The sequence below is a fragment of the Rhincodon typus genome, chromosome 25 (assembly GCF_021869965.1).
Source record: "Rhincodon typus isolate 14 chromosome 25, sRhiTyp1.1, whole genome shotgun sequence".
Classification (NCBI taxonomy): domain Eukaryota; kingdom Metazoa; phylum Chordata; class Chondrichthyes; order Orectolobiformes; family Rhincodontidae; genus Rhincodon; species Rhincodon typus.
In genome coordinates, this window is record NC_063356.1 from 26,302,613 (window position 1) to 26,330,385 (window position 27,773).

General features: G+C 40.3%; 1 protein-coding gene across 2 annotated transcripts in view; it reads left to right on the top strand.

Annotated features, from left to right (window-relative positions):
• LOC109913865 (leucine-rich repeat-containing G-protein coupled receptor 6) overlaps positions 1 to 27,504 on the top strand; it is a 235,120-nt gene extending 207,616 nt beyond the window's left edge. For both annotated transcript variants that reach the window (XM_020513425.2, XM_048612237.1), the window contains 7 exons: positions 9,711 to 9,776; positions 11,103 to 11,174; positions 15,203 to 15,274; positions 16,821 to 16,946; positions 20,965 to 21,125; positions 24,534 to 24,614; positions 26,129 to 27,504. In XM_020513425.2, the coding sequence (XP_020369014.2) occupies positions 9,711 to 9,776; positions 11,103 to 11,174; positions 15,203 to 15,274; positions 16,821 to 16,946; positions 20,965 to 21,125; positions 24,534 to 24,614; positions 26,129 to 27,387 (1,837 nt within the window). In that variant the 3' untranslated portion in view covers positions 27,388 to 27,504. The remainder of the gene's footprint in view (positions 1 to 9,710; positions 9,777 to 11,102; positions 11,175 to 15,202; positions 15,275 to 16,820; positions 16,947 to 20,964; positions 21,126 to 24,533; positions 24,615 to 26,128) is intronic.
• Positions 27,505 to 27,773: the final 269 nt, after the last annotated feature.

The following is a 27,773-nucleotide window of genomic DNA, read 5'->3' on the forward strand; positions in this document are numbered from 1 at the left end:
ATTTGCAATCTTCTTTTGGACCATACAATCTCTTCTTTGTAAACTTTCTATATGTGTTTGTGTGTGTATTTGATGTCTTTCCCTGTTTTATTATCTTTCTTGAGGTTAAGCAAACAAAAAAACTCTTTCTTTCACTTAAGACTTTTCCAATCAGTTCCTTAAATTTGACTAATGCTATATTTTAAATTAAGTGTTTTATAGCTGCGTGCTAAAGCAATATCTTTTCTACCAACCAATAGTGTCAAAAATAAGGGACTCCTCACCTAGTCAATTTGGGGGCTCAGCCAGTACATTTCCACAGGCAAATGACAGAATTGGAGTGGGAAAAATAAATTGTTACTTTAAACGTTGTTTAAAAAAATCTGCAAAAAGGCTTCCTCGGCCTTTGACATTAATGTGATAAAATGTCCACATTTGATGCCAGTAGAGCAGGACAAAATAAAGATCGGAAATTTTAACAGTGTTAACCTTAGAGGAATTAAAAGTTGTAGATAAGCACTTAGGAGTTGAGTTTGCCTCAAGCCAACAAAACAAAAATTTTGCCAAACTCTTGGTGAAATATGTAGAGGTGGAAACCGAAGCCAGAGAAACAGACAAATTAAAATTGGAACAGCTAAAATTGGGACTGGAATTCCAACACAAGCAAAGTAGCAAGAGAATTGTCAGAATAGGAAAGGAAAGGAGAGAATTTCAGGAAATTAGAAAGAGGGGTTGAGAAAATGAGTTCCAATTAAGACAGCTTGAGCTGAGACCCGAATATTCCATTGAGGGCACCTCTGATGAGGGAGCCACACCCAACTCTGATTTGAAAGCTGAAATGTGCAAGTTCACCCATTTAATCCTTAATCTTGATGCCTTTTTCACCTTTTGCAAGTAATTTGCATAACATATAATGTGGTCACTTCAACAGACATTGCTGTTTCACAGCATTCTGACAGTGAAAGCTCAGAACATTTACTCCCTGTAGCCTGAGGAGAGTGCCAGTGACTCAGAGACAGCAAAAGGGGTTAGTTTAAGTGAGTTAGAGACAAAAAAAAACTTCAGATGCTGGAATCCAAGGTAGATAAACAGGAAGCTGGAAGAACACAGCATGCCAGGCAGCATCTGGAAGAAAGGAAAAGTCAACGTTCCAGGTATTACCCTTCTCCAGGACTGGATGTGTGGGTAGGGAGAGTCCTGAGGCCTCTGCCTCCCTCAGACACGGTGCCCACTTTGAAGAGGTTCTTTGCCTCAGATGTGCGCTCAAAGCCTATGGGTCTCCCCCTACCCCCACATCCAGTCCTGAAAAAGGATAATACCTGGAACGTTGACTTCTCCTTTCCTCCAGATGCTGCCTGGCTTGCTGTGTTCTTCCAGCCTCCTGTTTCTCCACCCAGTTTAAGTGTATAGCAGTTTGTGCTAGAGGAGTACCAGAAAGCAATTCCATACCATCAAGAAATGGTCGGACCATACATAATTAAAATTTGAGTGGTTTAGGACGTAATCTTTGACTAGTGGGTGCAGCGCTTAAAACTGAGGCCACCAGTGAAAACCTTTATAAGATAATTCTTCTCAAGGAGCCCAAAAACTTAACACATTCCAACACATGCTCATAGAGAGGTTGGCAGGGCCCAGACAAGCAGCCATTCCGAGTTAACACACAGACCCATAGGCTGGGATCCGGATGGACCACAGAGAGGGAAGGAAGCAATAAATACACCTGAGACAACTTGAAGAGGAAAAAAAAACAGGCAGAGAAGGTACAATTAACTCCGAATACTTAAAGGAGACCTGTTGGGAGACAGATGGGAAACTGACTCAAGTGCTGCCATTGAGGAAAGGCAGGTCATGTAAAGGAAAATTGTTGGTTTCAGCATCCCACAGAAACTCAGGATGCAAGACCAGTGTCTGTAGCATTAAAGGGGGTTAGTGTCTGCTCAGGTAGGAGTTGGGAAGTCATGTTGAGGTTGTACAGGACATTGGTGAGACCAGTTCTGGAATATTGTGTCGAGCTCTGGCCACCCTCTTATAGGAAGGATATTATTAAACTAGAGAGGGTTCAGAAGAGAATTACCAGGATGTTGCCAGGTATGGAAGGATTTGAGTTGTAAAGAAAGGCTGGATAGGTTGGGATTTTTTTTTTTTCGCTGAATGTTGGAGGTTGAAGGGTGACCTCATAGAGGTTTACTAAATAATGAGGGATAGAGGTAGGATTAATGGTAGATGTCTTTTCCCTAGTATGGGGGATTTCAAGACTAGTTGGCATATTTGTAAGGTGAGAGGAGAGAGATTTAGACAAGACCTAAGGGGCAAATGTTTTATACAGAAGGTGGTTTGCATGTGGAATGAACTCTGTGAGGAAGTTATGGATGATGGCATAGTTACAACGTTTAAAAGATACTTAAATAAGCACATGAATGGGAAGGTTTTGGAGGTATATGGCCAGAAGCAGGCAGATGCGGACTAGCTAGTTTACGATTATGTTTTGCGTGGACTGGTTGGACAAAAGGGTCTGTTTCCATGCGGTATGACTCTATGACAAGGATAACAGCCAGATAAAGAGGTCAGCAGTTTCCTGGATGGCAGTGGCTCATTGATCTAGCGTGTAGGAAATGTAAAAATTTTCCATCTAACTCAAGTTAAATTCTGACATGCTGAGGAAAGGACTCATGGTGAAGAGTATGAAGGTGCCACTAGTTACATCTTACATAGCGTGAAATTGTCACGGGTATTGAAACAGTGGGTATGGACCTAAGCTTGCCAATACCAGGGACAGATATTTTTATTTGGAATGATTTGGCAATCTGCAAAATATCACCCTCAGATAGAAGATGACGGTCCAGGGAGACTAGGAAGGTTGTAAAAAGCCTACAGTTTTTGGCAAGTTCAGGAATAATTTGGGGACAAAGAGAAGGAGAACGGAAAATGAGTGAGAACCAAAGGTGTCTGTCATTCTCTCTCTTTCTCTTTCACTCTCACTCTCACGAGGATACAGCACATCCATTGAACATCTCACATTGGGAGCCACCTCTCATCTCAGGCTAACATCAACGCAGAGATCCAACAGTGTATCCACTCAGCAATGTCACCTTCAGACACCTAAGGAGGAGTCTTCGAAGACTGTGACATCTGTGCCGACAGCAACATTCTGGTGTATGTAATCTACTATATGGCTCTGAAACTTGGATTACGTGTAGACTTCATATAAAGACCCTCGAGAAGTATTATCAACACTGTTTGCAAGGAATTCTCCCACATCAACTGCGAGGACGAGCAAACTAACATCAGCATCCTTGAAACAGCCAGTAGCACCAGCATTGAGGCCATGATCATCCAAAACCATTTTCTCTGAGCCGGCCGCATGCTCAAGATGCCTGAGTTTTGACTACCAAAGTAAATCTTCATTATCCAGCTCAAGGAAAACACTCGAACAAGAAGATAAAAGAATCATTTCAAGGACTCCTTACGGGCTTCCCTCAAGAAATGCAATATAGATATCGATGCATTCCCTCATTCAGAAGAAACTAATTTGAAGGAACTTCCTGGATGAAGCGACACAATTCTTTGAGAACACCGATTGGCAAGAAGAAATATGGAAAAGGAACTAGAGAAAGGAATGCCAGTGATTTCAAGATCAAGGAGTCAATTTAACCACGTTTTCTTGAATTAACATAGATCGAGTTTGTTAATTACTCAACATCGAAGAGTTAATAAATGCAAAACACATTTGCACAGAATAGTAATGAGTCCAAAAGAACGAAGCTTTTAGAAAAAAACACAGATATATGTATCAGTCTCTGAATTGATCACAAAACACTGCTCGTGGACCATTGAGGCCCTTGGAGTGATGGTTGCTGATAGCTTTGACATTGAGATTCTGTCAGTTGTTTGAAATTCCTTTGACATACTTTCATTTTTTTTTAAATGGATTGGCAGCACTCAGAATGTGAGAGGGTCTTTCTGTACCTGCATCATAGGCGTTTTGCTTTGGGGTTCCAATTCATTGTCAGAACAATAAGAAGGGTCACACGAGTCAACATTAACTCTGTTTTCTGTCCACAGGAGCTGCCAGATCTGCTGAGTTTCTCCAGCAACTTCTGTTTTTGTTAGTGTCATAACATGATCCACATTTTACTGGGCATGGAAATGAGTGCAGGATGTGGGCTTCATTAGGGAAGTTTAGATCAAAGAGTGAATATTTATTGGTAAGGCTAAAAACCAGGCAATCCAAATGTGCAATTTTGTTAAATCAATCCCCAGAAAAATGAATGAATAAAAGTATGCACAATGCAGGCTCTAAATTGCTAACGGATTCAAATAATGTCCAATTTCATAGCAATGCTAATATGTTTTCTGCTGATCTGTATAATAATAACAATTTGTATGTATAACTTCTTTGACATAGTTTCTTCTCTGAAATCTCACATATTTTCAATAAATAGCTATTCATTTTATTAGCCTGAGTTTGCTAAGGGGACAGTTAATACAGGACTTTAGGCGTTATGTCTGAATGCACGCAGTATAAGAGCGAGCTTGTGGCACAGATCGAAATTGGCAGATGTGACGTGGTGGGCATCATGGAGACGTGACTGCAAGTGGATCAGAATTGGGAGCTGAATATCCAAGGATATACATCCTATCAAAAAGATAGGCAGGTGGGCAGAGGGGGTGGGGTTGCCTTATTAGCAAGAAATGAAATTAAATAAATAGTAAGAAACAAAGTAGGGTCAGATGGTGTAGAATCTGTGTGGGTAGAGTTGAGGAACCACAGAGGTAAAAAAAAAAGCCATAGTTGGAATTATGTCAGGAGCTAGGGCTCCAGATGCACCAGGAGATAGAAAAGGTGTGTAAGAAAGGCAAGTTACAGAGATCATGGGGGATTTCAATATGCAGGTAGACTGGGAAAATCAGGTTGGTAGTGGATTGCAAGAAAAGGAATTTGTGGAATGTCTACGAGATGGCTTTTTGGAGCAGCTCGTGGTGGATCCCACAAGGGAACAGGCAGTACTGGATTTAGTGTTGCGCAGTTAGGCAGACTTGACAAGGGAGCTTAAGGTGAAGGAACTCTTAGGAGGCAGTAATCATAATATGATTGAATTTACTCTGCAATTTGACAGGGAGAATATAGAATCAGAGGTAACGGTATTACAGCTGAATAAAGCCAACTACAGAGGTATGAGGGAGGAGTTGGGCGGAATTGACTGGGAGAGGAGCCTAGCAGCAAAGACAGTGGAACAACCATGGCAGGAGTTTCTGGGAGTAATTCAAGAGACACAGCAAAAATTCATTCCTAGGAAAAAGAAACATGGTACAGGGATGATGAGAAAACCATGACTGACTGGGGCAGTCAGGGATACCATAAAAGCAAAAAAGAGAAAGCATATAATGTCGCAAAGGGCAGTGGAAAACCAGAGGATTGGACCAACAGAGGACAACAAGAAAAGAAATAAGAAGGGAGAAGATTAAATATGAGGGTCAGCTAGCCAGGAATATAAAGGAGGACAGTAAGAGTTTCTTTAGATGTGTAAAGGACAAAAGTGGACATTGGACCACTGGAAAATGACACTGGAGAGATAGTAGTGAGGAGCAAGGAACTGGCTGAGGAACTGAATAAATACTTTGTGTCAGTCTTCACAGTGGAAGACACGAGTAATATCCCAAAAATTCAAGAGAGTCAGGGGGCAGAGCTGAGTATGGTGGCCATCACCAAGGAGAAGGTGCTAGAAAAACTGAATGGCCTGAAGGTGGATAAACCACTTGGACCAGACGGACTACACCCCAGAGTTCTTAAGGAGATAGCTGAAGAGACAGTGGAGGCATTAGTGGTGATCTTTCAGGAATCGTTAGAGTCAGGGAGGGTTCCAGGGGACTGGAAAATCAGTAACATGACATCCCTGTTTAAAAAGGGAGTAAGGCAAAAGACGGAAAATTATAGGCCAATTAGCCTAACCTCGGTTGTGGGTAAGATTTTAAGTCCATTGTGAAGGATGAAATTTCTGAATACTTGTAAGTGCATGGTAAAATAGGGCAAAGTCAGCATGGTTTGATCAAGCGGAGGTCATGCCTGACAAATCTGTTAGAATTCTTTGAGGAAGTAACAAGCAGGGTAGACCAAGGAGAGCCAATGGATGTTATCTACCTGGACTTCAAGAAGGCCTTTGACAAGGTGCTGCACAGGAGGCTGCTGAGTAAGATAAGGGCCCATGGTGTTAGAGGCAAGGTGCTAGCATGGATAGAAGATTGGCTTCTGGCAAAAAGCTGAGAGTTGGTTTAAGAGGGTCTTTCTCAGGATGGCAGCCAGTGTTCTGCAAGGGTTAGTGTTGGGGCCACAACTTTTCACTTTATACATAAATGATCTAGATGAAGGAACTGAGGGCATTTTGGCTAAGTTTGCAGATTATACAAAGGTAGGTAGAGGGACAGGTAGTATTGAGCAGGCAGGGCGGCTGCAGAAGGATTTGGACAGGTTAGGAGAGTGGGCAAAAGAAGTGGCAGATGGAGTACAATGTGGGAAAGCGTGAGGTCATGCACTTTGGTAAGAAGAATAAAAGCACGGACTATTTTCTAAATGGGGAGAAAGTTCAGAAATCTGAAGTGCAAAGAGACTTCGGAGTTCTAGTCCAGAATTCTCTCAAGATAAACTTGCAGGTTGAGTCAGTAGTTAGGAAAGGAAATGTAACTTTGGCATTTATTTTGAGAGGACTTCAATATAAAAGCAGGGATGTACTTCTGAGGCTCTATGAGGCTCTGGTCAGGCCACTTTTGGAGTATTGTGCACAGATTTGAGTCACATATCTCAGTAAAGATGTACTGGCCCTAGAGCGGGTTCAGAGGAGGTTCATGAGAATGGTCCCAGGAATGAAAGCCTTAACATATGAGGACCATTTGAGGTCTCTGGGTTTATACTTGATGGAGTTTAGAAGGATGAGGGGGGGATCTAATTGAAACTACCAGAATACTGAATGGCCTGGACGTTGGGAAGATGTTTCCATTGGTAGGAGAGACTAGGACCTGATGAAACAGCCTTAGAGTAAAGGAAAGACCTTTTAGAACAGAGATAAGGAGAAACTTCTTCAGCCAGAGAATGGTGAATCTATGGAATTCACTGCCACACAAGACTGTGGAGGCCAGGTCATTGAGCATATTTAAGACGGAGATAAATAGGTTCTTGATTGTCAAGGGGATCAAGGGTTATGGGGAGAAAGGGGGAGAATGGGATTGAGAAACGTATCAGCCATGATTGAATGGCGGAGCAGACCCGATGGGCTGAATGGCCTAATTTCTGCTCCGATGTCTTATGGTCTTATGGTCTGCCAGCTGTCATTATTTTCTAGTTTTAGTTGCAGAAAGTGTTTGATTGCTATATCATAGGGAACTGAAAGTGATTTATAATGTATGTACAAAAATGATGTATCACAGGAAGTACTATGGAAAAATATAATCATGCCTTGTTACCAGATAAGTGTGCATGATTTCCAAAATAATATCAAAAGTTTCAAGGATAATATTGAACTGAATTGGCTTTTTTTTCATTTATTGATGGGATGAGGGCATTGCTGACTAGGCAGCATTTATTGCCCATCCCTAATTGCTCAGAGGGCAGTTCAGAGTCAACCACATTGCTGTGGGTCTGGAGTCACATGTAGGCCAGACCAGGTAAGGATGGCAGTTTCCCTCCCTAAAGGACATTAGTGAACCAGATGAGTTTTTCCTCCAACAATTGGCAATGGATGCATGGTCATTGAATTCAAATTCCACCATCTGCCATGGGGGGATTTGAACCCAGGTTCCCAGAACATTATCTGGGTCTTTGGATTAACAGTCCAGTGATAATACCATTAGGCCGTTGGCTCCCCCAATGATCATATCTACTCAAATGAGTGCAGTGCAAAGATTATAAGTCGCCACTTACAGCACCATCTTAGGTATAAGATACCTAGGTACAGATTACTCAGTACAATTTCTTAGGAGAAAGAAATTAGAAAAATAAAGAAATAGGAAGTCCAGCATTACAGATCAAAGGAATAAATTAGAAAATAGAAATATAAGTTCTGACAACAGTCCTTCCAACCCACTCCACGCTGGCACCTAGCCTCCAGTCTGCGCTGGGCCTGGACTCCAGACTGAAGAGCTTCACCTGCCCAAAGCACCCTAGAAATTCTGAGCTGCCTCTTCTGATGTCACTGACTCTTCTGGTTTGACGTAAGTTGTAAATGGGATCACTTTGTAAAGTTCCCAATCCTTGTTGTTTATTTAAGTTAAAAAACATTGTCCTCTCAAAGACTGAATTTTGAGGTACCCCACTCAACATTTCTCCCCTTCTCCTCATGGTGATATCACTGTTCTAACTATTTGTTTGAACATAGAACATTGAACAGTACAGCACAGTACAGGCCCTTCGGCCCATGATGTTGTGCCGATCTATTATCCTACTAAGATCAAACTGCCCTGCATACCTTACATTTTACTATCCTCCATGTGCCTATCCAGGAGTTGCTTAAAAGTCTCTAAAGTATCTAACTCCACTACCACTGCCGGCAGCGCATTCCACACGCCCACCACTCTCTGTGTAAAGAACTTACCTCTGACATCTTCCCTATACCTTCCTCCAATCACCTTAAAATTATGCCCCCTTGTAATAGTCATTTCCGCCCTGGGAAAAAGCCTCTGACTATCCACTCTATCTATGCCTCTCATCATCTTGCACACCTCTCATCCTTCTTCGCTCCAATGAGAAAAACCCTACCTCCCTCAACCTTTCCTCATAAGACCTGCCCTCCAGTCCAGGCAGCATCCTGGTAAATCTCCTCTGCACCCTCTCTAAAACTTCCACATCTTTCCTATAATGAGGTGACCAGAACTGAACACAATATTCCAAGTGTGGTCTAACCAATGTTTCAAGGAGCTGCAGCATAACGTCACGGCTGTTAAACTCAATTCCCCTACCAATGAAAGCCAACACACCATACGCCTTCTTTACAACCCTATCAACTTGGGTAGCAACTTTGAGGGATCTACAGACGTTGACCCCAAGATCCCTCTGTTCTTCCACACTGTCAAGAATCCTGCCATTAACCCTGTATTCTGCATTCAAATTTGACCTTCCAAAATGAATCACTTCACACTTTTCTGGGTTGAATTCCATCTGCCACTTCTTTGCCCAGCTCTGCATCCTGTCAATGCCCCGTTGCAACCTGCAACAGCCCTCCATGCTGTCCACAACTCCACCAATCTTCATGTCAGCTACACTAAATGTTCTCCTGACTGCCTGGGTGTAAAATATCCAGTGAAGATCAGGTATCTATTTTAGAAACTGAACTAATTTCATGTCCATTGAGTTGTGTTGATCAGAATTTAGTGCTAAATACTGAATTACCACATAATGAAACAACTTACAATTAAATATAGTATTCTCTAATGGAGGTATGTAATAGGGTTATAACTGGTCACATCATATCAATCACCAATAGAGTCTTAGAATTCAGGGATCTCATTTTATATTTCAAACTTGTCCACAAGCATAATAGATTGCTACATGCAAATTCTCACCAGGTATGCCACGTCGTTTCTAAAACTGGAAATTACCTCTCTCATATCTAACACATCATCTGAATTCATTTTGTTCATAGTTTTGAAGCATTACAAGATCAACAGTGTTTTGAAATCTGCAGTCACCTAAACAATCAGTAGCCTTTGCAAATTATGTATTAATATATTTTTTACGTCTACAGGGAATTATCATACAATCAAATTCATGTGCTGCCAAGTTTCCACAACTGTCAGAAGCTTGAAGAAATGTAAGTTCTTAATTTCTTAGTTTCTGTGAATGCAAGTTCCTGCAATACTTAAAACTGAAATTTCCCTGCTTTGCGAAATGCAGCAGTTAACAGTGCCTTGTTGTTTATCTGTTATTCAATATTAGCTGTCTTCACACTGCTGCCTGTCTTGCAAGTTATCATTTTTAGAAATGTGTATTTCCTTCCATATGCTCACTATTGGCTATTCATATCCTTTATTTAAGTGCTATTCAGAATGGTAGATAACGATTGTCTAGAAGAAGCCGTATGTCAGTGTCAACCCTCTGAATTAGCACAAGGCCTAAGCAGGACCAAGGAAGAAATAGTCCAACCATTTATTCCTCTGTGATCCAACTTATTTGATTTGCAGCTCTTTCAAGTTTTATACGTGATAATTATAAGTCACTAATAATCCAAGAAAACAGATTTTTTTTCCTTACATGTAGTCTAAATTCACTAAGGCTCTTAAGACTGAACTTTCCAAATCCATGACCACTTCCATCTCGAAGGATAAGGGCAGCAAGTACATGGGAAAACCACCATCTGCAAGCTGCCCTCCAAGCCACTCACCATCCTGACTTGGAAATATATTGCCATTCCTTCACTGTCGTTCAGTTGAAAATCCCAGAATTCCCTCCCTAAGGGCATTGGATGTCAACCTCACTGCACGTGGACTGCAGCGATTCAAGAAGGCAGTTCACCACCATGTTCTCAAGGGCAAATAGCGATGGGCAATAAAAGCTGGCCCAGCCAATGATGACCACTTTCCCTTGAATGAATTTTTAACAAATCATTTTGGCATCAGCAAATCTTGAAATTCAATCCCTCATTCTTCTCCCGTAAGGCTGCAATGAAGGCAGCAGAAATGGGTTCAGTGCTGCTGATCTAGCGAAGAGGGAGTCAAGCTGTTTAGCAACAGTGACACTGGGAAGGGCATGTGTTGTTGGATATTAAAATGAGGACAGTATTAGGTTGGACTTTAATGCTTCCCAGAGCAAAGTAGTCTGGCGATCTTCAAAGACTGTACATGTAAAAAGTCACCTCTTGGGCAAGGTACCAGATGGTAGCTGGTACCATGAAAGCATATCCCCAAGCATGAGTCAGTGCCCTCAGGAAGGAATTGGAAGGGAAAATTGACTTTCAAGGATCAGATAATGGCAACATATCTTCTATTTAACATGAAGCCACTACTTTAACGCTTGATACAAACCACTTCCGCTATGTTTTGTCTTTTCTCATGCCAGAATGATTGATTTTTTCCCCTGTCCCCTGAAACAAGAATGATGTCTTGAAACCTTGATCTCATTGTACTGTTTGTCTTTTCAGTGGCCTACAGCATAATAGAATCACTGAAATCAGAGCTGACACGTTTCAACAGCTAATGGCTCTGCGATCTCTGTGAGTAGGTTTTCACATTCTTTCCTGAAGCAGTCTTCCCAAATGAAGTTTTACTGCACTGTTGATAAGACAGAAACCCGATTCCAGGCACCAGGCTGGAACTCAGTCACACAGGCAGTCATACAAAATAAGATACCTGTGAATGTTCTTTGTAGGTATAGCATCAGTTGCTCTTCAAGCGGATGTTTAAAATAGCTAGGAAACAGTTGCAAAGACAAGACATTGCTTCCTCTTCTTGCCTTAGGTTCAGAGTTTTGTCCATGCTATAACTTACCCTACCTGTATTCTGTCATAAATGGCCATAAACATTTGGAAAGACAAGAAAGAAATCAGCCTCCAGCATGAAATACCATAACTTGCTGCAGTAAATAAACTTTGTTCGTAGTCATTTGCGCCTTTTGTATTCATTGTCCTGATTCATCAAGCTGTGTGGGAAAGTGACTTTTTCTCACAGATGTAACCCTCAGTTACAAAACATTAACCCTTGGTGAATAATTGTTCATCAACATCTTATGTTACAAACTGACAACCCTTATTAAACTATTTAACTGATTTTCCATAACTGTTCCTTATCCATTCCAAGGAGTTTATGTTGTTCTATAGGTTATTTGCAAACCAAAATTGAGCTTATTTAATATCACATTATGAACGTCTTTTTTGAAAGAAGAGAAAAGATGCATTTGTTTCTCACCTACAGGTATTCAAAATACAAAATTGTATTATTGGACATTATATATCACTAATGAGCTGGTGATTTCTCTTTCTGAGCACACAGTTACCCCACTGGGTATCAACGTAATATCTAGAAACTGTAGTCTCCACTTGCCTGAGCTGACTGGACTGGGCCTTGAACCCTCCACTTTCTGATTTAGCTATAGGAGTGCTATGGCTTTGACAAAGGCTCATTGTTAGAAAAACTGGTAGGCAACATAAAAGGAAATAATAAAGGATTTTATAAACAGATAAAAAGTAAAAGATTAGTTAAAGTGAGGGTAGGGCTGTACAAAGATAAAAAGGAATTTGTATTAATAGTAAAGGAATGGCAGAAATATTAAAGTTCACTTTGGTCTAAGTTACAAGTTTGGGTCTGCTGAAGGTACATTTCTGAATGCATTGATAATGGCCCAAATCTGATCTGTGTAGATATCCTGTATTTGCTATCCCCCCTTGAACAAAAAAAAAGCCTATTTGCCTTTCTCCAATTTTGTGATCTGATCTTTCAATGGAAGAGATTTCCAAACTCACCAAGCGTAAAATTCTCACAAAAAAGCAGGGGAGAGAATCTTCACAGACCCCCCTTTATATGGCCCTAGCTGCTGTATTCTGGAAAATAAGAAGTATCAGTGCCTCAAAGTTTTTTTGAAAACCTACCTAGAGTCGGTAAGTGGGTTTGAGTGTGTTAAGTAAATTGGAAAGGCGGCAGTTGAATGAGGTGATTGATGTGCAGCGTGGTAGAGTGGCAAGTGGGCAAAATGGGTAAATGGGTCAGGAGTAATGGAGTAGATTTGGTAGGCAGTATTCAGAGTTTCAGTGCGCCATACATCAGGTCAAATCTAGTGAAATTGGGTGTCAGGTCTAATGAGGGAGGGGAGTTGGTGGCATTTGTATCTGGTGTTCTAGTGTGTAGGTCAGAAGGTGTGAAGGATCGGATGGTAAGGTCAGGTGAGGGACAGAGTTAGAGGATCAGGAGTAGTCCAGGAGTTGAGTATGGAGTGTAGGAATGTTTTCTGTTTTGTAGTCGTTCAGGCAATGGTTTTAATGTGTCTAACCTTTTTTCAGTGTAGGGAGGTGATTGCGTAGTGGTAATGCCATTGTAATGCCACTAGGCTAGTATTTTGGGAACATGAGTTCAAATTCCACCATGGCAGATAGTGAAATTTGATTTTAGTCAAGGAATCTTAAATTTAAAAAAAAAGACTAACCTAATGGTGTCCATGTAACAAATGTTGCAAAAACCCATCTTGTTCACTAGTATCCTTTTAACAAAGTAAGTCTGTCATTCTCACCTAGTCTGGCCTACAGATCTACATCATTGCTGCTAACTCTCCCCTGCACTCTGGACAATTAGGGATGGGCTATAACGGCTAGCCTTCATGCTCACATCCCATGTTTTTTTTTTTAAAGTTCAGGTAAAATAGTCAAAACTGTCCGATATCTCCAGTTCAGAGTCAGAGACTTCTTCAGGGAGTTCTGGGGAAGACAGAAATTGCCCATCAGAAGCTCAGACTTCCGGGAAAATATCTAAAGAGTCATTATGACAGACTTCTGTGAGAACACAAACTACATTTTGGACTATGGTGATGTTCTACACTTTGGAGACCAGAAAGATCGGGCCAATATGTCACTCCACTGATCAGTAAAAGTTCTCAAATTCTTATGTCCTTGCAGGATAATGATGATTAGAATTAGTAAGGCAAGGGAAGAGTGGGATTTTCAGACTAAGATTCCCTTATGATTCAGATGTAATCCCACTGAGATAATTTCAACTTTGTCAGTGCTCAAATGATGGAAAGTATTGGGCCCAATTTTGATTCTGTTGAAGAGTTAAAATTTCTCTTTGAATCAGTTGTTGACTATACTGCGCTTGATTTTTCTTTTCTCAATGTCAAAGGAAGGGAATATTAGGAGGAGCAGATCGGTCAATCATGGTGTATAAATCATTTTGCTTTTTAATGTGATCCACTCTTTCAGGCCCCACAAATAATTTTTTTTTAGTATTCTCAGCTTAAAACTCAACCTACTTTTTACACATGGTATATAATGCTCGCCTTAATGGTCAGCCTACAAATGAATGTTTTAGTTACCAGAACCTTGTAACTGGGTGCAAGGGATCAAGCAGGTGATATCTACTATGTTGTGAACACATTGTGAAAGTTTAAGACATGGCCACATCGAGCAGACACCTTGTGACAAACTTGGTGAACACCCACACCTATGCCAACACTAGTACTTTTTTTTACTGTGCATATAATTCAACCCCCAATTTCAGAGGATTATTTCAAGACTTCAAAGTTCAATTTATATCCTGACATCAATGATAATTGTTGACCAGCAGTTTCTATTTTATTTCAGAGATTTTCAGCACTGCATTTGATGTGAAGTTTTAGTTGGGAGGCAACATCAGAAAATCTGGGGGTTTTGTCATTTGTAAGAAATGGAATTTAAAAAGAAATCTAGAAGAGGCATCAAATCTGTCAGGCTTTGTTAATTAAGTTGTGAGGTAGGACTAAATGGGAAGCTATTTACACTGGCCATTGAGTTATTAGCTAAAAGGCATAAATTTGAGACCGTCATTAAAAGGGTAGAGGAAAAAGTTCAAAAGTTTGCTTTATGCAGAGTGTTGTTGGGATATAGAATGTTCTGCCAGAAAATGTATTGAAAGTAGAATTCATAATAGTCTTATAAATGGGAAATAAGTTTTTTTTAACACGTAAAAAGATATAGGGATAGGGTAGGAGAATTGAAATATGAAACTGGTTCTGACATAGCAGACTGAATGGCCTCCTTATTTACTATTCTGCTCTATGTTCCAAGTATAAACTTATTTGCACTGTCAAGAGTTTTGTGAAAACTATTTCTGTTCATCATATACTGTCAGGGAAAAAATATTACTGGGTTACAATCAGTCAGAAAGGGTTAGCCCTGTATTTGCATACTGTATAATGATTATATGTTTTCACTATGTTCAATGATGGACAATTTCATTGTAATACTTAATAACTTACAGTTGAATTTCTGCTAATTTCACCTGAGCTTGTTTTCTTGCCTACAAATCTTTATGTTCACTGGCGTCCACAGTGGAATTTTGCTCAAGGCTACCTCAGGATAGGTCAAAGTCATTTTTGAGGCTAAAAGTCAGCAAATTCTCGATACCAGAATATAACATTTTGATTTAGTACAGATTTCACCTTATCATCCTGCATGAAATGTTATGCAGCGCATGCTTCATGTGATATGACTTGTGTTGAAAGTATAGTGTTTCAAACTATAAATCAGATATTTACCTAATAATGTTTTTTTCACTCCAGAGACCTGAGTTGGAACAATATCGACTTTATTCATCTTGATGCCTTTGCTTCATTACGTTCTTTAAGAAAGTTGTAAGTATTTATAATTAGTGCTTATTAAGTAAGATGTTACACCTGTAGGAGCAAAGCAGATTTGGCTTCCAATAATAAGAAAACTGTTTAAAATATAACATTGTTACTTTTAAATGAATGTTAACAGCCATTTATCTGTAAAGAAACTGCAATGCAATAAAATACCTATTAAGTGATCTAATTATTATGGTTTCTTGTCAACTTTCCCTATCTCTCACTTCATGCTAGCATTCAACCATTTTCTGTCACTTGTACAATCTGGAGTATCAAAGGTCTTCCGACCACATTTTGTTTGATCAAATCAGACCATCAGTTTGCACTATCTTCTGTGAATTTAAATTTCCGTGATATAAGTGCTCAGTATTTAAATCACATACTCATCAGCGATATTGAAGATATGGGAAGTGATGAATTGAGAAAGGAAGATGGAATTATTTCAAGGCCATGTTAAATTGTTTCTTTTGTAAAATCCTAGCAAAATTTAGAAGAAGCAGCCACACCTCAGAATTCAATTCATAGTTTGATGTATATTTTAAAAAGAAAGTGAAAGCAAAAAATGTTTCATTTAAAGGGCAGCATTCTACAAGTGATCAGACCATTATTTACATTTCATCATAAAGATGGTAATGGTAATCTTGTTGATTATGTACTTCAGATGAATAATCATTGGTGTTGACATAACTGTTCAGAGTGTATATTCATTCTAGGATTATATGATGTGCATTCAAATATGATTGGTTGAATAAACAATTGCTCACAGACCCCTCACCCATTTAGTGTGAACAGAGAATATGGGAGCTCTCCACCATCCTTGGGCACTGATGTTAAAAGGGTGAAAAAAAACTTCAGAGGGGACACAAATAAGACAGCAACTTACAAAACGATTTTGCAATTACTTGAGTAATTTTCACAGCCTTAATTGTAATAGTTAAGAAGAACTGGACTTGTCCACTCCTTCCTCACTGCAATCTGACAGCTCACAATTTTAATCTGAAGGCAGCAAGGACAGGGTGGTCTTTAAGCATGCACCCGAGGCCTTGATGGAATGATTGGAGCTTGATCTGTTTTGACTGGAGGCTGCAGCTGTAAAACAGTGACAGCTTTTTCACCAGGACAAACCTGATGAAAACTGAAGGCTCTGACAGAAAGAGAAAATTTTCAGATTTATTTGTGAGCCCAGAAAGCTCATTTGAGCTGCACAATGAAATCTGACTCCTCCCACTTTCTGGAGTTCCTCCTTAGTCCCCCTCCAATCACAATCATCCCTGCCTTGTAGCCCTTCACCAGTTCGTTATGTGAGTGAAAAACTATCAATTACTAATGTTTATACATTTGGGTACATGTCAACACGCAGCCCCACCTACACCATGGAATAGAGATAGTAGGAACTGCAGATGCTAGAGAATCCTCTGTGATGGAAAAAGATTATAGTAACTTTCAATAGAAAGGTTTGTGAATAAATCAGGATCTCATGTGCTGTTTGATTTTTCAATTAATTGCAAAATAATCTTTAATTGCAAACCTTAAATATATCTACTTTTAACAGGGATCTGACCTTCAACCAACTTTCTTCTCTCCCTTTGAGTGGCCTGAGTGGATTGACACATCTAAAGCTCAAAGGAAATCTGGCATTATCAGAATCCTATTCAGAAGAGAGCTTTCCTAAGCTAAGGTATTATTAAAACTCAATTCAAGTAATTCAGAATGCTTCATTTCTAGACCTTGAAATATTCATACTCTGGTGCAGAATAAAATAGTAATATTTTCCTTTTGTTAGTGTATACTGTCTATGTAAGTCTTCTACAGAAGTGACATTACTTTAAAGGGACACCATTTTGCAACAATAGATTAGTTCACAAGGAAAAAAATTGCTGTATTTACTAGCATTTAGCAAATATTTAGAATGTATTTGCAATCTCATGAAAAATACCAATTGGAGGAAACGTTCATGCATGTATTTCTATTGTCAATTCATATCATGATCAGAATTTCCTATTAATTTCATTGTCATACAGCACAAAAAAAAAGTCTGTTCAGTCCAAACACTACGCCAACATAATCCCAAACTAAATTAGCACCTGCCTGCTCCTGGCCCATATCCTTCCAAACCTTTCCTATTCATGTACTTACCTAAGTGTGTTTTAAATGTTGTACCTAGTGCCCACATCCTCCACTTCCTCAGGAAGTTCATTCCACACGCAAATCACCCTCCATGTAAAAATTTTTGCCCCTCATGTCTTTTTTAAATCTCTCTCCTCTCACCTTAAAAATATGCCCCTTAGTCTTGAAATCTCCTATCCTAGGCGAAAAGTGTCTACCATTAACCCTCTATATATCCCTCATGATTTTATACTCAAATGTGAATGTGGATCTGGCAATAAAAGTCATGACAATCATATTAATAACCTGAAATTACTTCTATTCAGTACTGTAAGCAATAATATGGAAAGACTACTTCAGGGAATTCTACATTCTAAAATTATAAGGAACAACAAATTTAAACTTAAAGAACTTTATGTAATGAGATCTGATTCAAACCAAGAAATCCAAGCAAGTAATTTGTTGTGATTAATCATATCCCTTAATTTATATTTAAACATAAGCAAAAAAATGCAGAAATTTGAGGTGAAAGAATCACACTGATGAAGTTGGCTTACTGCACAAGAGCTGCACAACTCATTGTTTGAGAGGCAGTTTTACTTCAAATCATTCCATTTCCACGGGTCTCATAGTTGATTAGTGAAAAATTATTAAGGTGAAAAATAGGCTCATTAGATATAGAAATGCTAGACGTACTCAGCAGTTCAGGCAACAACAGTGGAGAGTGAAAGAGAATGTATGTTTGAGGTCTGTCACCTCAGCATTACACTGATATACCATGTGAATGGAGACAAAGGCTGGATATCTCACTCCTGAGTTGGGAGCACAGGTGGGAAACTCACCTGTCCCCAAACCAATTGGAGTTGGGCCAGCAATCCATGAAGGGATGTCAAGTGCAGAGGCAAGCTGTTTTAAAGGCCTAGCTCATTGCTTTTAATGTTCTTACCAGTTACAAAAAAAAAACCCTCGATCACAATCCAAAATGCAATGGGAGTAGAAGGGGAATCCAGCCCCAAAAGTCTCCAGGCCACTGTGGTTGCTTTCAAGAGTGAATTTGCCAATCAAGCCCACCTCTACCCCGATTAAAATGAATGAAATGAAATGTTGAGAATTTACTCTTCCAATCACGTGCTGGTTCTCTCCTATTCTTGCTGCTGATAGGCTCATTATTGCCCTTGACATCAAGGCTGCATTTGACCGAGCATGGCCAAGAAGCCCTAGACTTAATAGGAATCGGCAAAAACTTTCCACTGGTCAGAGTCATATTTAGTAGAAAGGAGCATGGTTGTGGTTGTTGGAGGGTAGGGCAACTCACAGTAGTGTCCTAGGACCTATTAACTTCAGTTGCTTCACCAACAAACTTTCCTCCATCATAAGGTCAGAGGTAGGGATGTTCACTGATGATTACACAATGTTCAATACCATTTATGACTACTCAGATGATGAAGTAGTCTGTGTGCAAATGCAGAAAAACCTAGACAATATCCAGGTTTGGCCTGACAAGTGACAAATAACAAATGACCATCTCCAGCAAGAAAGAATCCAACCATCACCCCTTGACATTCAAATGCATTGCCATTGCTGAGTCACCCACTATCAACATCCAGGCAGTCACCATCAACTAGAATATAAAAACAATGGCTACAAGGGCAGGTCAGAGGCTAGGAACCATGCTGTGAGTAATTGACCTCCTCACACAAATCATCCACAAATATTTATTCCCTCTATCATCAATGTTCAGTAGCAGTAGTGTGTACCATCTCCAAAATGCACTGCAGAAATTCAGCAAGGTTTATCAGACAGCACCTTCCAAACCTATAAGCACTACCATCTAGAAGGGCAAGGATAGCAGATACATGGGAACACCACGCTTGCATGTTGCCCTCCAAGCCACTGACCATCTAGATTTGAAAATGTATCAGTATTCCTCCAGTGTCACTGGCTCAAAATCCTGATCTCCTGCACAAAATGGACTACAGCAGCTCAAGAAGACAGTTCACTCATGCTTTCCATGAGCAAACAGATATAGGCAATTAAAGCTGGTCCTGCCAGCATTGCCAAACCCCAGGTTTGGTTAGCCATAGGCTACATAAAATGCATGAAATCTAATCAACTAATTAGTCTTTTTTTTACATGCATCTCACCTAAAGCACAAGGATATCTATGACTGCATGACATGTTCAGCCTGCTGAAATGTGTACTGTAATATATATTTGCTCAAACAGTTGAACTAAAGATTGTACAAAACCATTATGAGGATCACTCTTCCGAGCAAATTATCCCTATGCCAATTCCTTAATGCTTTCTAGAAGCACACCATAAACTATCATATTCAACTTACATTCTCAGATACAGCTAAGTTAAGAGACATCTGTCCTCAATACATCAGGCTTCCTCATGCTGCAGCAATTCGACCAAAAAAGCTATTGGACACAATTTTCCTCTCCCTAGAGGTGGAGAGAAGAGAAAATAATCAGGTGAGTTGGCCCTGGAAAAAAAACACCCCCTCCCCCCACATCCCCCACAGCCCCCACACGCTCTTCTCCACTTCAGCAGGAAGGTCCATGAGCAAACTTCTCAGCCTGCTGTCATTTGGGGTCCTTAAGTATTCAATTTGTGGCCATTTAAGAGTCTCAACTCACCAGCTCCCTGATCACCTAGTTCAATAAAAGACAATAAAATGCATTTCAGACAATAAAAGTGGCTATTTTTCTGTCTAGAAACCATGGTGACCCATCGATTCAGTTTGAGAGTGGTGCTCACTTGCTCTAATTTGGGATCACTTGCAGGCAAGGACAAGGAGCAAGAGCATCGTGTCTGAAACCACCTGCATGCCCTTGCCTCTGACCTCTCCCCTCAATCACAACATCAAGTAAAGAGTATAAGAAGTACTTAACCTTTCCCCACTGGATCTCCTGAGGAGTAAGCTTGGGGGTGCTGATGAAGTTTAGGACCAAGATGTTGTCAATCTCTGATTAACCGGCAGCGTCTTGGGACCCGAGGCCCCCGATGCACTGAGAAACTCACCCATCAGTTCTTAATCAGCTAATTGTTGGGCATTTGGATGGCATTTCTTAGTTTTGGGGATGGTGGCTTCACCACCATCATACCTAAACCAAAAATGGCAAAATTACACCCTGGTGATATTTCAAAGCAACTTTCCCTCTATTGGTTTACGGTAACTCAGCAGTTGCAACATAAGAATAATAGTAGATTCAGGAAAAGTACAGTTATCCCAATTAATGTGTTTTTCAAATTAGCATGGTATTAGTACACAGTGTATTTATGGAAATCAGAGGGGGAAACAGGTAGGATTATTCAACTAAGTCTCACTCTGACAGGAAGAACCATTCACACTGCAATTTAAACATGCAACTGCACCTTTGCTTCTCCGAAAGCAGGATAAGATATATATAGTTTCCAGTTTTACATCATGCAAACAAACTAATGTTGAAACATTACAAGCTCACTGCTGTCTCTGAAAGAATTCTAAACAGTTCTTTTGCTCTCTAATGATATTGTTGTGCATTTAGATTTTATTGTCTTTACAACTTATAAATTAATTCCAAAGTTTGTGTCTTGAATTACAGAGTATTAGAAATGCCATATGCTTATCAGTGTTGTGCATATGGATCCTGTAAAAACAATTACAAGCAGTCTAACCTTTGGGATGCAGAGACTACTCTCAGTGATGATGAAGATGTCCAGAAAAGAACTATGGGAGTTTTTCCTGTCCCACCAGACAGCAACTGTAAGTATAATAATATTGTTCCAGTTGTTGTTATAAAACATTCATAGAGATGCTGGAGAAGATGTGAAGAAGATAGACAAGAACTATAGTGGAACTGGGTGTATTACATATTAGGAGAGGTTTGGCAGACTGGGTCACTTTTCTGTTGAAAAACAAAAGACTGAGGGATGCCCCATTAGAAGTTTGCAAAATTATAAAAGGTTTTAATGAAGTAGATACAGAAAGAATAGTCCAGCTAATCCAATTACCATTGGAACTGATTTGATCAATGGTTATCTACTTTAATATTATTCACTTACGTGTCAGTGCTTTTTCCAACCAAGATTCCAAATCTGGCCTGTCCTGAATGCATTCATTAGAGGAAATCAGTATAGCAGTAGCGTACAGGACAAGATACATCTCTTAAAAGAACCTAAAGGCACTTTGATGCTGAGGAGAGGTAGGTGAGAGTAAGGTGAATAGGTCAGGGGTAATGTACCAGGTAGGTGACTGCAGGGTGCAAAGTGGGAGAGATAGGTAGGCTGCCAGTCGGGAGAGACAGTTACAGTGCCAGGTGGATGCTTATGATAAGGTGGCTTTAAATCTGCCTGTCAGTCAGGTGGTTGTGCAAAGGTGTCATGAGCCATGGTCACAGTGGTTAGTCCTTGCCCCCAGTAGCCAGCCTTGTAAGGCACCCAGATCTTCAAAAGCACCTGGTATACAAGAGTGCTGAAAAATATACAAATATTCAAATCACCTGAATATTAAACAAATGAAATGCTTTCCTGTTGATTAATTCTGCTGCACTGCGACACTGAGTGTGTGCAGTTAATAGCACCTCAGGGAACCCAACGATGTTTCTAAATGCAACTGCCCGGACTGCAGCACCGACCTACTTTTGGGAGAACACACTGAACTGGTGTGACTGTCCCAGATGGCATTGATCATTGTCCTGGTGCACTTGTGGGGGCGCAACTGACAGATCCCACACAGGTCACCCGTTGCTCCCTTGAAGGATCCAGTCAGGCAACAGTGACCTTCACGACCACCAGGAGAAGATGTCCTCCTATTCCTGGATCAGGCTCAAGGGGCCAAGTGGCCTATTTCTGCTTCTAGTTTGTATGCTCATATGACGGTCAATTCTGATAAACTCTATTTTCCCAAAAAGTGACCATCAGGTCCCATTCAGTATCCAACACCGTTTAATCTCTGTGTCCCAGGACATACAGAGCCTGCATCGGCACTTGTTAATCCCCAGGAGATGGAGTTGAGGCTAAAAAGCCCTGGGCCTCCTGCACATCCTGGACGTCCTGGGGCTCTGTGGCTGTGACCTTTCCCTGAAATGTGTGCTCCTCATCATTGGCCTTATTGCTGCTCCTGGGATTGCTGTTAACCCTGCTCCTCCTGCATTCTCCTTCACATTATTAGGAAGGCAATTGCAGTGACCAACATGCCACCAGTGGCAGGATCCAGGACTGTCAATGGAAATGACCTAAAATGGAACTGAAGAAGCAAAAGTGTTTCTCAGACCTCAGTTATTGGTGAAAGTAATAACTCAGGAAACCTCACTGGAAAGTAACATCATTTATTGTTGAATACCATATTCGAGCCACTACTCTTGGCATACATAGTGTAGTCCCAGCCTAGGATAGACACTTCTGGGTCTGCTTTTTTAATTTTATTTAATCTATTTTTCAAATCAACCCATTCAGGGATGTTATTACACACCTCTGGAACAGGTGGGACTTGAACTTGGGCATCCAGGTCTAGGGGTAGGGACTCCACCACTGTGCCACAGGAGGACCCCCATGGGTCTACTTCATAATTTTTAAACCCATTTTTCTAATCAACTAGTTCAGAGATGTTATTACACACTTTTGGAACAGCTAGGACTTGAGCCAGGCCCTGTGACTCAAAGGTAGGGATCCAACTGAGGATTTCCAGTTGGGCAGGCCATTGCCCATTACCAAGTGAACTTGTACTCAACGAGCTCCACATGGGGATTAATTAGTGATTCCCTTTGGGCCTTGTAGGAGTTATCACAGTAGCATACCCTGCAGATGAGGGCTGAGCACACTCCTCCACACAGTGAGCTATGCTGCACCTGAGTAATGAGGGACATGTCTCTATCATCCATCCACATTCGGTCACAGTGCGCAGCAACTTGGTGAAGGTGCCATACCAACTGAGTGCTTATCGAGAAAGAAGCACCTACAGTGCTTTGACACCACACCAACCTAGGATTTATACTAAACGCTCAGCTTCTCAACACATTCAGTACAACTATTGTCATATTTACCTTGTTAGATTGGGATCACACAAATCCCTTGGAAGTTGGATGCAAGGTGGGTCCCCTTCAGTCAGAATTGATCTTTTGTAATGTCATTGCTGCTAACTTGCACATTATTGAGATGCCCAAGTTCAGTTTACAAGCTCCAATGGCATGTCGCAAGTTACTTTTGCAATCCACCTATCAAACTTTGCTGAGGCCCCTGGAACTGTTACATAAGCAGATAAAGATATGGAGCAGAAAGTTCAGAAAGAACATACAGGCCTTGGCTCCCTTGGTGAACATGCTAAACCCATGCCCTGAGCAGAAAAAAAAAAATGCTAGGTTAAAGCAATGATTCTCAAATATTGCTACCAGCTCCCTCCATATCATTATTGGCAAGATACCAACCTAAATCCTTGTCTGTTTTTTTTCCCCCTTTCATGTAGGGCCAACTCCTTGAAGTTTTCTCTATGTTTCTTTAGACATATTGCTCCCCTGTTCCATTGTACCTTTAAATTTATATCCTCTGACTACAGCAGATTTCTGACAACTTTCCATATAGTTCCCAATCTTCACTCCCTCCCGACCCCTCCATATTTAACCCTCCCTCACTTTCATGATTTTGCAAGTGACACTCCCTAGTGGAAACTCTTGTAACCACACAGTCACAGTTTATGATCAAAACCACAGTAATAATAAAATGATTATGCATCAAAGGAGTCACGTTTTGGGAGAACAGAGTTTATCAGAGTTGACCGTCATATGAACATACAAACTAGAAGCAGAAATAGGCCACTTGGCCCCTTGAGCCTGCTCCACCATTCAATATGATCAGAACTGATATGATGATTCCATATCCCCACCTAACCCCAATAACGTTGCATATCTTGCTTAGCAAGAATCTATCTAACTCTGCCTTAAAAATATTCAAAGACACTGCTTTTTGAGGAAGAGAGAAAAAAAATTCTCCTTTCTCTCTTAAATGAGTGACTGCTTATTTTTAAAGAGTGACCATTTAACTATGGATTCTCTCCTTTCCACACCAACCCTGTGAGGACTCGATGTAATTTCTGTTATGAAAATAGTGAATGTTGTGTTTTTTTGCTGGCTTTGCTAAAATTCTCATGAAATCATCTTTTACTTTCAAAAATATATAGTTTACCTGGATATGGATGACTTCCAGTTAGATGTGGATGACTCTAAACTACATCCCAGTATTCAATGCACACCTGTTCCAGGTGAGTCACCAAAATGCTTGCAACACTCCAAAAGCAAAAGTAATAAATGCAAACTGAAATACCTAGTTTCAGATAAAATAGCAACAGTTTCCAAATATAGAAGACACACCTCAACTTCTGACTAATCCCATTTTTGCTGGTAGAAGAAAGATGGATGGCTGTAATTCCAGTTTCCTCCTATAGTCTAAAGATGTGCAGGTTAGGTGAATTGGCCATGCTAAATTGCCCATTGTGTCCAGGGATTTGTAGGTCAGGTGGATTAGCTATGGGAAATGAAGGGATAGGGTTGGGGTGGGTCTGAGTGAGATGCTCTTCAGAGGGTCGGTATTGACTTGATGGGCTAAATAGTCTGCTTCCACACTGTAAGGATTCTGTGATTCCAATGAATTCATGAAGGGAAGGCGCCCAAACTCAGTAAGTGCTGAGTTCAAACAGACACCATTTTGATGGTTGCAAGGACTTTAGTCCACAAGGTGGAGGTCACTAATTTGTGGAGTAGATGTAAGTGCTCTTAAAGAGTAATTAAAGTCTGTTTAACTTTCATGACCTGGTGGTTTAAATTATCCTGTTTAAACTGGCTGCAGCTGTCAATGATTGTTTAAAAACAAACTGCTGGTTCGAATAGATGGCATAGTTCTGTTTTAGCAGTCCTATTAGATTTGTTCATTAACATGTACCCAAGGGTTATTCATTGTGAATGTTCTGCTGAATTACAAACACTACAATAATCTCAGCAGGATTCTTCTGAGTTCACAGTTTGATTGGCAGCTTGAAGAGACTATTAGACTATTAAAGGATTCAATATAAACAAAAACTAATTTTTTTTTAGACAAATTCAAAACTTAAGATTTGAAAGCTGTAATAGTTTCAAGATTTAGATTTCTAGAACTTTATTTTATTTCATGTTCAGATGGCTCCTTAGCTCTGCCCTTAGTGGACACTTGTTGAGTGACTATGGAATTGGCATACTTGAGTACAATGTGGAGGGCTGAGAAATGGGTGGATTGTTGTCATGAGATGGCATTCAGTTGAGCTATAAGGCATGTAAGTTGAAACTAAGTTGGCATGCAAGGTATGTTGATCTTTCAGGTGGCTGGGGGTGTGAGTTAGAGTGGCTAAAAATACTTAAAACAACTAGGACCAAGTTCCAGGCAATCAAGCTCAGACTTCTAGCCAACCTGCATCCATAACCTGTTTCCAGTGTTGGCAGGCCATATTTATCCTGCATCTATCCCAAAAACCCATGAATCATTGTAATTTTTAACCAAAGGAGTTCCAATGATTGGAAAATTTCCGGACTTGATCTATCAATCTATGTAGACAAATCTCAGCCCATATTCTAGCTTCAAGATGAAAATATAAAATTTCTGCAACCTTACACCACAAATATGATTTTTAAAAGGTGGTTAAAATATGTCAACCAAAAGATGCAACAAACTGAGTAAAATAAAATACAGATAAGTTTGCATTCTTATTTCAGTATTTCTAACATTACATTGTTAAAATCATTGCAGGTCCATTTAATCCATGTGAATATCTTTTCGAAAGCTGGATAATACGCCTTGGAGTTTGGGGCATAGTTCTTATCTCTGTGATATGCAATGGACTAGTCATCGCAACTATATTTGCATCATCCAGCTATCTATCTCCAGTGAAGTTTGTGATTGGTCTGATAGCAGGAGCCAATATGTTGACAGGGTTGTACAGTGGCACCTTAGCAATTGTTGATGCAATGACTTTTGGGCAATTTGCAAAGCATGGTGTAAAGTGGGAAACTGGCTTGGGCTGCAGAATAACTGGATTTGTGTCCGTATTTTCCTCAGAAGCATCCATACTGTTCCTGACTCTTGCTGCTGTCCAGTGCAGCATTTCTGTGTCTTGTGTCCGTGCTTATGGAAAGTCACCATCTTTCAGTAGTGTGAAAATTGCTGCTTTTTGCTGCATGGTACTATCATTTAGTGCAGCTGCACTGCCTCTGTTCTCAGTTGGAGAATTTGGGACTTCACCTCTTTGCCTCCCGTCACCTATTCCTGATGGAAAACCTTCCACTCTCGGTTTCATGGTGGCTCTAATCATGATGAATATCCTTTGCTTCCTTGTTATAACTGGGACATACACCAAACTTTACTGTGACCTAATGAAAGGTGAATTTGACAGTATCTGGGATTGTGCCATGATTAAGCATGTAGCTTGGCTAATCTTCACCAACTGTATCCTATATTGTCCTGTGGCCTTTCTCACATTTTCTTCCCTGCTTAACCTTTTCTTAATCAGTCCAGAAGTAATTAAATCAATTCTGCTGCTGGTCCTCCCACTGCCTGCTTGTTTAAACCCTTTGCTTTATCTGTTATTCAACCCACATTTCAAAGAGGATCTTCGCATTCTCCGTGAGTATAAATGGCAGAAAAGGTGCCGATCAAAACAAGGCAGCATAGATTCCCTCACTTCAGAAGACATGGACAAGCAGTCATGTGATTCCACCCTAGCACTGATGACCTTTGCGGATAATGAAATCATTCTTGATTCAACTGATGGCCTTGGAGTTCTATCAAGTCATCGTAAGATGATGGAGGCCTATCCATTTCCTCCTGTAACTCTAATTCCATGCCAACAGAGGAAAGGCAATGGTAAAGAAGAGAGCTACTCAACACGACAGTCTTTCCTCACTGATGAGGAGCTCTTGATCACTTCAGAGAAAACGGAGCAAGCTCACAACAACATTCAGATCAGCTTTTATCCAACCAAAGGACCTTCCTTCACATCTCATGTATAAATATCTGAACTAAGTAATCCCAAGAGAGGCACAACTCCCTGGGAATTACACAATGAAACAAAGAACTGGATGAGTTAACATCGAACAGCTAAATGGGATTAAAATATTGGCACCATCTATAAGTAGCTGTTCAATCATTCAGCAAAGAGGACTGCCATAGATTTAGGTAAAATAAAGGATGGTCAGGGGTAAGTTACAGATATGAACTGGTCTTCAGAAGGTTTGTGGCTAGTAAGTGTGTGAATAGCAAAGTTACACATATGGGCCTAAAACCAATGAACCACTTATTTTATAGGCTTGTTAAAGTCACTGTACAATGTTAAGAAATAATGTCTTTCACAGTGTTGATTTCATTAAAGGGAAAATTCATTAGCACTTGAATCATG